Raw genomic sequence first — 12,641 nt, 5'->3', positions numbered from 1 at the left:
GTTTTGAGTGATCGCACTGATTGTTTATCACACTCATCAGTTGTAAAGCAAGGGGGGCGGTACTCGTGGCTGAGTGTGTGGGTGTTTGGTGAGTAAGAGAGACACGGAGGAGAGACATCCACTGTAAAAGCACAGCCCCCTTCATTATCGACGTGTCATGCCGACAACATCAAAGAGCCTCCCCAGACTCTGGAGTCAGCCTCAGTCTGTCGCTTTAGCAAGTATACAAGTGCAAGTATACAAGTGCATTAATGTGGAAAACATTTCAAGGACATTTATGTTGAATGGAATCCATATTTGAAACAATGTTTGAAATGTACTTAGTATTCTCTACATCAGTGGTCACCAACCGGTCGATCAAGGCATTCCTAGTCGATCACCAAACATTTCTGTAGAAAAGCCAATGATGGCTTGGTGTTTTTATTGGTGTTGCACTGTTGGTGGTAGGTGCACTTGATTCAGAAGCCCTGCGCACCGGGTAGGAAAAGTGTTACCATTTCATTTGTCTGAAAAGACAAACCACCTACCTGGCGGACCGGGATTTCTGTGGCTAAATCGAGTGAACGGTCATCCAACTCGGAATTCCAAGTCGGAAACTCGGGTACCTTTCTAGAGCACCGACTTTCCGACCTGAAGATCACTTACGTCATGATTTCACCTCGTTTTTTTTGGTTCCGAGTTGTCTTGAAAGCACCATGACCATCAGTCTAGTAAAATAAAAAGCTAATTATTTCAATTTATGCTCAGCTGTGCCTCGCAAGTGCTACACCAACAGGTCTATTTTGTTATAAAAGCTATAGTTTTAAAATATTATATGGTCTGAGAAGAACAAAATTGGCAGGCATATAGCCAATATACTGTGATAATGTTTTAGGCCTACTGCACAAATGTAATTCCTACAGAACTGTTTTTAATTAGGTTAATGTTACATTTTCTAAGTAAAAAAATCTGAGCGGTAGATCTCAGCTTGCTTTTTGATTGCGAAAGTGATCTTGACTCAGGAAAGGTTGGTGACCACTGCTCTACATGTTACCTGTGTCATTCCACCAATTCAGTGCCTTTTGTGAAGTGTAACTTGGTCATTTCACCTTATTTTAACATTGTCATAAAGAACACTTTCAACTTCGTAAAAAACTAGTTTTCCCATTTGCCTATTAAGTTCCAAAAAAAGTAACAGGGTTGTCCATATCAGGGTTGATGATTTCTTCTTAAATCAGTCATAAATTCCATTGTGACAGGGGGAATGGAAGCTTGTTGTGTGCAACAGGGAGTGGCAATTGAATGCAAGCTTCACAAAAATGTTTTTACTGTTAAAACATTTCTAGCCTGTCTATCTACGTGCTATGCCCGTCCCACTCAGTTTTCCACCACAAAAGACCAGAAAATGGCTATGAACCAGCTGCTTTTACTATGATTTGACTATTAGATGTTCAATGTTTCTTTTTATAAAATTATTTTTTTTAAAACAATAGTTTCACCATATTAAAATGAGAGTTAAGTTCACATAACAAGGTTGACTTTAAAATCAGGGACAGATGTAAATGAATCACTAATCACATGAAATAAAAAAAGATCTTCAGAAATTACGGTCAAAGTAACAAAATAACTAGGGCTTTACAATGATGGTGAAATTTGGAGAAGTTTTGGGAGTGGGTGGGTTAAAATCTACCTTGATGTGACACTGACAGGGTTGACGGAAGGATGTCAAAATGCTGAATTTAGCAAGCCTTTATTCATATTAAAATTATTTATTGAATTCTCCGGTCTAGCGGAAGGCTAGTAAATACTCAAAGGTAGCTACATACGTAGTTGCGATCAATTAACCCCAGTCATGACCCTTGCAAAAGAAGGTAACACTTAGCCAACAGGTATATGATGCAGTTATAATGCTTTGTAAGACTTGTCATGCGTGTGATATGTTAGTTTTCTTTGCAGTTCCCATTTGTACTTTTCTTTTCTGGAATTGGGTATGCTCCCCTGCTGTATAGTACCACTTCACCTGCCTCCATCTCCTCCTCCTCCTCCTCTTTGTGCTCTGTCTCTATAGGGTGTGTGTGAGCCGTGATGGACATCTGCAGCGCCGTGGGCAGCATTATGAAATATGAGTGTCTGTCACTACCTGCCCATCGACGACCGCCTGAGGGAGCTAGCAGTAGCCATTCCCCCAATGTAGAATCTCCCACAATTCCATCCACTTGTTAAATGCCAAAAGCCCCAGCCGTTAAAATAAACCAATTAATTGGTGGGACTCCTCGAGATACATTTGTTTAAGTGTTTTAGGGCATTTTACGATGGATAATGTCATAAGTAATGCATTGCTTTACAATGAAACACGAGGCTCAAAGTTCCCCAGTCCGTTTGTTTTTCTTTCAGTTCAAGTCATCTGCTTTTTGAATTCCCAACATAACTTGTTCTAAGAAGATTACTCTTTTTATCTGATTGGTATCCACAGAGCAAGCCAGTTTTATGGATTGCACTGTACACAATTTAAACTTTTCATCTCCCTCGTCAGAAAATTGCACTGCAGTGTTCAGAAAACTCTCCCGATACCACAACAGTTTAAGGACTGCTAACGGCATGTGCCTTAGCTACAGATTTGTAGCAGTTATTATAGGTAGAGAGATGAACTCTGCTGTTTGGTTTAGAATTCTAATAGTCTCTCAAAAAGTATGATGTAATGCTTAATCAGTGTTGTTTTGCTATCATATGGGTTTCTACATGGACATTGATTGTTGTTTTTTCAACATACAGGTTTCTACATGTACATTGAGACGTCTCGACCTCGCCTGGAGGGAGAAAAGGCTCGACTGTTGACCCCCACATTCAACGTCGCCCCCAAAAGCCCCTATGGGACTGTGACCGCCGCTCCCACCTACTGCTTTGGCTTCTACTACCATATGTATGGGAAACACATAGGTAAGGTGCCCCTAGTGAAGTGATCATCAACTATATTCAGCCGGGGGTGGGTTTTTTATTTCTGTTTTTTCTTGAGCAGGTGGGGGCCGGAATATACAGTTGAAGTCGGAAGTTTACATACACCTTAGCCAAATACATTTGAACTCAGTTTTTCACAATTCCTGACATTTAATCCTATTAAAAATTCCCTGTCTTAGGTCAGTTAGGATCACCACTTTATTTTAAGAATGTGAAATGTCAGAATAATAGTAGAGAGAATGATTTATTTCAGCTTTTATTTATTTCATCACATTCCCAGTGGGTCAGAAGTTTACATACACTCAATTAGTATTTGGTAGCATTGCCTCGTTTCGGGTAGGCTTCCACAAGCTTCCCACAATAAGTTGGGTGAATTTTGGACCATTCCTCCTGACAGAGCTGGTGTAACTCAGTCAGGTTTGTAGGCCCCCTTGCTCGCACACGCTTTTTCTGTTCTTCCCACACATGTTCTATAGGATTGAGATCAGGGCTTTGTGATAACCACTCCAATACCTTAACTTTGTTGTCCTTTAGCCATTTTGCCACAGCTTTGGAAGTATGCTTGGGGTCATTGTCCATTTGGAAGACCCATTTGCGACAAAGCTTTAACTTCCTGACTGATGTCTTGAGATGTTGCTTCAATATATCTACATAATTTTCCTCCCTCGTGATGCCATCTGTTTTGTGAAGTGCACCAGTCCCTTCTGCAGCAAAGCACCCCCACAACATGATGCTGGCACCCCCGTGCTTCACGGTTGGGATGGTGTTCTTCAGCTTGCAAGCCTCCCCCTTTTTCCTCCAAACATAACGATGGTCATTATGGCCAAACAGTTCTATTTTTGTTTCATCAGACCAGAGGACATTTCTCCAAAAAGTACGATCTTTGTCCCCATGTGCAGTTGCAAACCGTAGTCTGGCTTTTTTATGGCAGTTTTGGAGCAGTGGCTTCTTCCTTGCTGAGCGGCCTTTCAGGTTATGTAGTTTTACTGTGGATATAGATACTTTTGTACCTGTTTGTACCTCCAGCATCTTCACAAGGTCATTTGCTGCTGTTCTGGGATTGATATGCACTTTTCGCACCAAAGTGCGTTCATATCTAGGAGACAGAATGCGTCTCCTTCCTGAGCAGCTGCGTGGTCCCATGGTGTTTATACTTGCGTACTATTGTTTGTAAAGATGAACGTGGTACCTTCAGGCGTTTGGAAATTGCTCCCAAGGATGAACCAGACTTGTGGAGGTGTACAATTTGTTTCCGGAGGTTTTGGCTGATTTCTTTTGATTTTCCCATGGTGTCAAGCAAAGAGGCACTGAGTTTGAAGGTAGGCCTTGAAATACATCCACAGGTACAGCTCCAATTGACTTAAATGTTGTCAATTAGCCTATCAGAATCTTCTAAAGCCATGACATAATTTTCTGGAATTTTCCAAGCTGTTTAAAGGCACAGTCAACTTAGTGTATGTAAACTTCTGACCCCCAGGAATTGTGATACAGTGAATTATAAGTGAAATAATCTGTCTGTAAACAATTGTTGGAAAAATTACTTGTGTCATGTACAAAGTAGGCGTCCTAACCGACTTGCCAAAACTATAGTTTGTTAACAAGAAATGTGGAGAGTGGTTGAAAAACGAGATTTAATGACTCCAACCTATGTGTATGTAAACTTCTGACTTCAACTGCAATTACAAATAATTTGTGGACTGCAAATTGACCAAAACAATATCATATTACTAACCTTGCTTACATTTGTATGTGATCACATATATCTCTCTATTATGTGTGGGAATACACTTTCCATTTACATAAAATCACCCACTTGCCAAATGCCAGTTTGGGAACCCTGCCTTAGTGCTGTTAGGAATTAAATGTACACTATACAAAAATATGTGAACACCCCTTCAAATTAGTGGATTTCGTGATTTCAGCCACACCCGTTGCTGCGAGTGTATAAAATCGAGCACACAGACATGCGATCTCCATAGCCCAACATTGGCAGTAAAATGGCCTTACTAAAGAGCTCAGTGACTATAAACGTGGCACCGTCATAGGATGCCATCTTTCCAACAAGTCAGTTCATCAAATTTCTGCCCTGCTAGAGCTGCCCCGGTCAACTGTAAGTGCTGTTATTGTGAAGTGGAAAAGTCTAGGAGCAACAACAGCTCAGCCGCGAATTGGTAGGCCACACAAGCTCACAGAATGGGGCCACCGAGTGCTGAAGTGCGTAGCAAAACTCACTACAGAGTTTCAAACTGCCTCTGGAAGCAATGTCAGCACAATAACTGTTCAACGGGAGCTTCATTAAATGGTTTTCCATGGCCGAGCAGCCGCACACAAGCCTAAGATCACCATGCGCAATGCCAAGCATCGGCTGGAGTGGTATAAAGCTCACCGTCATTGGACTCTGGAGCAGTGGAAATGCGATCTCTGGAGTGATGAATCATGCTACACCACCTGGCAGTCCGATGGACAAATCTGGGTTTGGCGGATGCCAGGAGAACGCTACCTGCCCCAATGCATAGTGCCAGCTGTAAAGTTTGGTGGAGAAGGAATAATGGCCTGGGGCTGTTTTTCATGGTTTGTGATAGGCCCCTTAGTTCCAATGAATGGAAATCTTAACACGACAGCATACAATAACATTCTGGATGATTCTGTGCTTCCAACTTTGTGGCAATAGTTTGGGGAAAGCCCTTTCCTGTTTCAGCTTGACAATGCCCCCATACACAAAGTGAGGTCCATACAGAAATGTTTTGTCGAGATCAGTGTGGAAGAACTTGACTGGCCTGCACAGAGCCCTGACCTCAACCCCATCAACACCTTTGGGATGAATTTGAACGCCGACTGTGAGCCAGGCCTAATCACCCAACATCAGTGCCCGACCTCACTAATGATCTTGCGGCTGAATGGAAGCAAGTCTCCAACATCTAGTGGAAAGCCTTCCCAGAAGATTGGAGGCTGTTATAGCAGCAAAGAGGGTCCAACTCCATATTAATTCCCATGATTTTGGAATGAGATGTTCGACGAGCAGGTGTCTACATACTTTTGGTAATGTAGTGTAAATTACAAGGATTAATGCAAATCCTGCACTGTAGCTATTTCATCAGGCAAATCTAGCATAGAGTGTGTTTGATTTGTTAAGTACACACCTGAGAGCTTTCCATTAGCATCCACTTGCAATCAAATCCCCTATTTCCCTGTTCGGTACCTCCCTGATGATTAGATAAGTGTTTGCTTACCACTCAAGTTGTACTCCCACCTTTCTTTTTTAATTTGACAACCACTCAGTAACACTTCCATACTGGAATATATGAAGCCCCCCGGGCATTGGTGGAAATGGAAATTGAACACTGCACAAGAAAAAAAACTCACTATTTCTGGGTGTTTACAAACCTTCCATTTGAATATTAATAACCTTATCATCCATCAAAATCTAGTCAGGCTCCCCTGCTTCTGTCACCAAGGTTGCCTTCTCACACCCTGCTCATGACCTCCTGTTGTTGCGGTGTCAGACAGTTGCATCTGAGCGATGGGTGTGTCCTCTGACCTGCCAGACATGCCTGCAACTTCAATTTTCTGCTCCGCAAAGCTGTTGGGATTCTGAATAGGACGTGTCAACCTAATCCACGTAGGTCTCAATGGGCCCTCTCTTTCTCTGCTTGCTCAGCCTCAGAAACCAGCAACCAGCAGCCGGAGTCAAACATGGCTGATGGCGTGTCCTTCTTACCTGTCTTTCTTTTTCATTGGTTTCCGTTAGAGAAAGAAAGGCAACCTGCATTCAGTCCTTTTTTATTCGTTGCAGAATGAGTGAGTGAGTGGTGGAGAGACTTTGAATTCTCATTTGAAGTAGTGGGTATTTTCAGGAATCTGTCGTTGTTGCTTTTTGATCATCCAGTGAGGTCCACTTAAGGCTCCCCTCACAGGGATGTGGCATATTGTAGCTGACGGCTCGTCTAGTTTGGCCTCTGAGCACTCACTTTGGCATCTCCTCGTTTGAACTGAAAAAAAACCCATACAAGATTTAATTCTCCTGATCATCCCTTGAGAGTAAATTATGTTAGCAAATTCATACATTCCACTCAGTAAAAGCCACACTCAATAAGGGAAGGTTAATGTGTAGACCCCTTGAGACATTTAGTATTTGCAGTAATGAGCTTTTATGTGTTTTGTTAATAGTATAAGGTCATACATTAATAATGAGTAAAGTCTCAACACAAAAGGATAAGTGCTGCCATAATGAGGCCGTATATGATCGATGATATCAGACCTGTGTTCCAATTGTACTTGAAATCTTTAAAATACTAAAGCTGTGCTTGATTGAGCTTGCCATGTTGTCCATAAAGTGCATGATGTTTTCTCCTCTAGGGGCGTTAAACGCGTACCTACGGCAGAAGGGCCACTCGGGCTCAGACAGTTCCTTGTGGAACTTGGTCGGGAACCAAGGGGACCGATGGAAGCAAGCCAAAGTCAACATCCACCCAATAGCCTCTTTCCAGGTGGGTACAACTCTTTGGGAGGAGCAGTGGGTCACCAATGCAGAACTATGGTGGCCCCAAGGTACAAAGTACAAAACTGCCTTCATCTGTGCTTCCCCTCTTATGCCATGTCTTATATAAACATTTGTCTTATATATTTTGCTACAGTATATGTTTCACAGAATGAGCCATTGACTTAGTAGCAGTAAGACATTTAAGCAGTTGATGTTAACAAGTTTTGTTTTTGTCTGTCTTATCCCGTTTTGGTAGTTGGTTCTGGAAGGAATTCGTGGTCCGGGTATAGAAGGCGATATCGCCATAGATGATGTCACCATTGAGGAAGGAGAATGTAAAGACCCTCCACCCAACAGTAAGTGCTTTTTTTTGTTTATACCTGGGAATCCATGACAACCATGGACCTATACATCATCCAGAACCAATCAACCATGAAGAGGCAAGGCTTATAATAACATATACATTTATATCATTCCTCTTGGGAACTAAAATTCAAGGACTGAGAGAGCTCTATTGTTAGGTCTCTCACATTTGCTCTCCAAGAGTATAGCTATGCCGCTGTATTTTTCATTTTTCTTTATGGATGTTTCAGGTATCGTCAGTGAAATTACATTTTAGAGGGAATGATCGAACAGCTGCTTTTAAATGTTATGCAAGCCAGAAAATGTTAGTCTTATTGACCTAAAAAAGATAGATGTTTAATGCAATGGAACATTTTCTTTTACTCATTACTTATATTACTTAACTTGGTAATGGCTTTTTAAATCATGTTAAGTATCCTCCCAAATGGAAGATATCAGCCACTTCCATGAAATATTAGGCATTAGATGCTTTCTCACTTGTACACTTGAGACTGTCGGCTGGGTCTCTTTGCTGATAAACAAGGTTCAGTGAAAATACTACCAAAAAATGTACAAATGGTAATGTTTAAAGAACCTCTTAACTGTTTGAGGAATTGTCTTATACTTCATGTACAGTTGAAGTTGGAAGTTTGCATACACTTAGGTTGGAGTCATTAAAACCTGTTTTTCAACCACTCCACAAATTTCACTTATAATTCACTGTATCACAATTCCAGTGGGTCAGAAGTTTACATACACTAAGTTGACTGTGCCTTTAAATAGCTTGGAAAATTCCAGAAAATTATGTCATGGCTTTAGAAGCTTCTGATAGGCTATTGACATAATTTGAGTCAAGTGGAGGTGTACCTGTGGATGTATTTCAAGGCCTACCTTCAAACTCAGTGCCTCTTTGCTTGATTTTTATGGGAAAATCAAAAGAAATCAGCCAAGACCTCCACAAGTCTGGTTCATCCTTGGGAGCAATTTCCAAACGCCTGAAGGTACCACATTCATCTGTACAAACAATAGTACACAAGTGTAAGCACCATGGGACCACGCAGCCGTCATACCGCTCAGGAAGGAGACGCGTTCTGTCTCCTAGAGATGAACATACTTTGGTGTGAAAAGTGCAAATCAATCCCAGAACAACAGCAAAAGACCTTGTGAAGATGCTGGAGGAAACGGGTACAAAAGTATCTATATCCACAGTAAAATGAGTCCTATATCGACATTACCTGAAAGGCCACTCAGCAAGGAAGAAGCCACTGCTCCAAAACCGCCATAAAAAAGCCAGACTACAGTTTGGAACTGCACATGGGGACAAATATCGTACTTTTTGGAGAAATGTCCTCTGGTCTGATGAAACAACACTGTTTGGCCATAATGACCATTATGTTTGGAGGAAAAATGGGGAGGTTGGAAAATGATGTGGATATATTGAAGCAACATCTCAAGACATCAGTCAGGAAGTTAAAGCTTGGTCGCAAATGGGTCTTCCAAATGGACAATGACCCCAAGCATACCTCCAAAGTTGTGGAAAAATGGCTTAAGGACAACAAAGTCGAGGTGTTTGAGTGGCCATCACAAAGCCTTGACCTCAATCCCATAGAAAATTTGTGGGCAGAACTGAAAAAGCGTGTGCGAGCAAGGAGGCCTACAAACCTAACTCAGTTACACCAGCTCTGTCAGGAGGAATGGGCAAAAATTCACCCAACTTATTGTGGGAAGCTTGTGGAAGGCTACTCAAAACGTTTGACCCAAGTTAAACAATTTAAAGGCAATGCTACCAAATACTAATTGAGTGTATGTAGCGACTGGGAATGTGATGAAAGAAATAAAAGCAGAAATAAATGATTTTCTCTGCTATTTTTCTGACATTTCACATTCTTAAAAACTGAGTTGAATTGTATTTGGCTAAGGTGTATGTAAACTTCCGACTTCCACTGTATTTCACCAATACATTTTACATTTACATTCTTATCCAGAGCGACTTACAAATTGGGGAACGTGTACGATTCTATGTTTGATTTAAGGAAGACTTTTCAACATATTTAATTGTTTTTAGTTGTTCTGAGGAGGACCATACTCTTGCTCCCTGGAGGAGACTCTGGCATGTACAGTGCCATGAAAAACAATAAGTACACAGCATACTTGTGGATGAGCTGCCTCTGAAGTATTGTGGTACTACATTGGGAGAAATCACACCACATCTACAGTGCTGTGAAAAAGTATTTGCCCCTTTCTAATTTTCTCTACTTTTGCATATTTTGCATATAGTGTGATGGTTTGGGGATGCTTCAGGACCTGGACAACTTGCCTTAATAGAAGGAAACATGAATTCTGCTCTGTATCAGAGAATTCTACAGGAGAATGTCAGGCCATCCGTCTGTGAGCTGAAGCGCAGCTGGGTCATGCAGCAATACAATGATCCAAAACACACAATTAAGTCTAAATGAAAATGGCTTAAAAGCAACACATTTTATGTTTTGGAATGGCCTAGTCAAAGTCCAAACCTAATCCCAATTGATGTTGTGGCAGGACTTGAAATGAGCAGTTCATGCTTGAAAACACAAAAATGTCACTGAGTTAAAGCAGTTCTGCATGGAAGAGTGGGCCAACATCCCTCCACAGCGATGTGAGAGACTGATCAACAACTACAGGAAGCATTTGGTTGTAGTCATTGCAGCTAAAGGTGGTACAACCAGTTATTGATTGTAAGAGAGCAATTACTTTTTCACACAGGGGAATTGGGTGTTGCATAACTTTTTTAAATAAATAAAATATGAATTTTTTGTTATTTGTAAACTCAGGTTCCCTTCATCTAATATTAGGTTTTCGTTGAAGTTCTGACAACATTCAGTATAAAAAATATGCAAAAATAGAGATAATCAGAAAGGGGGCAAATTGTTTTTCATGGCACTGTACATGCCAGAGTCTCCTCCAGGGAGCAAGAGTATGGTCCTCCTCAGAACAACTAAAAACAATTAAATATGTTGAAAAGTCTTCTGTAAATCAAACATAGAATCGTACACGTTCCCCACACGTCATCCCATTAGCTCAATGAAAAAGGACCATGCTCCCTAGATTATCTAAGTCACCAGCTTTCTTTCTCTATCCCTACAGATCTAAGGTCACTGTCTCCTCCTACCACGCCCCATATATGGCAGTTCTTGGTCACCCTGACCCTGGTCTTTGTGGGCCTTCAGAGGTGACCCCTCTCTCCCAGGAGGAACAACCTGACGTCGGCCCAACCCCAGTGGAAGAGTTTGCAGACTTGGACTGTCCAAACCCCAAAAACTACCAAAGATTCACTCCTTTTCAGTCTGCAGGAGAGCAGCAGCCCAGCACTGGTCCAGGGTGGAGCATGAAGGAAACAAAAAAAACTCAGTTCATCCGGATTTTTCCGTAATATGCACAGAGCGCACTCCAAGGTCAAGATGGAGAGTCGAGCTCTCCATAGTCTCCGTATTAGGTACTCCAGTTCATAATTTTTTCTGCAGCTGAAGCAATCGAGGCAGAGTATGGGTACATTTCTGTAAAGCACAAGGACGCATGGTGTGGTTCCATTTATTATTAAATGGGCCACATAATGATGATAATTGATTGGTGGGGAAGAGTTTGATTTTATGTTAACAGTATGTCGAGAAATGTACAAAATTCGTTCAACAACCCACACTGACCCCGAAGCTATTTTCTCATGAATATGATAGAGGCTAGTATTCCTCTGGGTTGTGGCTTTTCACCTCTCTTAATACTTGGAGGCTGCCCTGCCTATGGTCGGATTCATCAAAATGTGCATAAACAAATACATTTGCATCCTTTCTACCCAGAGGCTAGACTTTGACTGCTTGGTGCATAATATGTATATCTGTAAGTCAATTCATCATAATTATTTCTTTCTGGGTTTTTTCCCCTTTTTTTTCTCTCTTCAAGGTTTGCGTAAGGTTGGTTTCATTACAGTGTGCATACACTTGTTCGCTAGGTTACTCTATTATGCAGTGGCTGAACTATGGTGCATTGTATGCCTCATGTGTAATCAACCTCTAGACTCCTCGTAGTCGAAGCACTATGAGATTGAGAACTTAGATCCTTTCGATGTACTGTAGGGGCTTCTCTGTGTCCCACCTGCCCTAAAATTTCAGAAGGTGATTTAATAAACAGGGACATGACACATCTTTCTTTCATTACCTAAAAGGGATTGATGAGGGATTATTGTGTTTTTCCCTCCCTTAAGTACTCTAGGCTTTATTAACAATGGTAATTGCAATCAAATCAAACTTTATTTGTCACATGCAACAAGTGTAGACTTTACCGTGAAATGCGTACTTACAAGCCCTTAACCAACAGTGCAGTTCAAGAAGAAGAAAATATTTACCAAGTAGACTAAAATAAAAAGTAACACAATATGAATAACAATGCTATATTTTACCTTTATTTAACTAGGGAAGTCAGTTAAGAACAAATTCTTATTTTCAATGACGGCCTGGGAACAGTGGGTTTATTAGTCTTGTTCAGGGGCAGAACGACAGATTTGTACCTTGTCAGCTCGGGGATTTGAACTTGCAATCTTTTGGTTACTAGTCCAACACTCTAACCACTAGGCTATGCTGCTGCCCCAATTGATGTTGTGGGGGCACGGGTACCAAGTTAGTGTGCGGGGGTTCAGGCTAGTCGAGGTAATCTGTACATGTAGGTGGGGGCGAAGTGACAATGCATAGTAACAAACAAACAGCGAGTAGCAGCAGTGTACAAAGGGAGGGGGGGTCAATGTAAATTGTCCGGTGGCGATTTTATGAATTGTTCAACAGTCTTATGTCTTGGGGTTAGAAGCTGTTGAGGAGCTTTTTGGTCCTAGACTTGGCGCTCCGGTACCGCTTGCCGTGCG

At 41.5% G+C, this 12,641-nt stretch overlaps 1 protein-coding gene across 2 annotated transcripts in view; it reads left to right on the top strand.

The window, feature by feature from the left end:
* The window catches only part of LOC115162650 (MAM domain-containing glycosylphosphatidylinositol anchor protein 2-like), a 230,038-nt gene extending 218,109 nt beyond the window's left edge, over nt 1–11,929 (top strand). For both annotated transcript variants that reach the window (XM_029714139.1, XM_029714140.1), the window contains exons 14-17: nt 2,752–2,916; nt 7,291–7,421; nt 7,671–7,770; nt 10,880–11,929. In XM_029714139.1, coding sequence (XP_029569999.1) covers nt 2,752–2,916; nt 7,291–7,421; nt 7,671–7,770; nt 10,880–10,968 — 485 coding nt within the window. In that variant the 3' untranslated portion in view covers nt 10,969–11,929. The remainder of the gene's footprint in view (nt 1–2,751; nt 2,917–7,290; nt 7,422–7,670; nt 7,771–10,879) is intronic.
* The last annotated feature ends 712 nt before the right edge of the window (nt 11,930–12,641 follow it).

Source organism: Salmo trutta, chromosome 25 (genome assembly GCF_901001165.1).
Source record: "Salmo trutta chromosome 25, fSalTru1.1, whole genome shotgun sequence".
Lineage (NCBI taxonomy): Eukaryota > Metazoa > Chordata > Actinopteri > Salmoniformes > Salmonidae > Salmo > Salmo trutta.
This window is presented reverse-complemented; position numbering and strand designations above follow the sequence as displayed.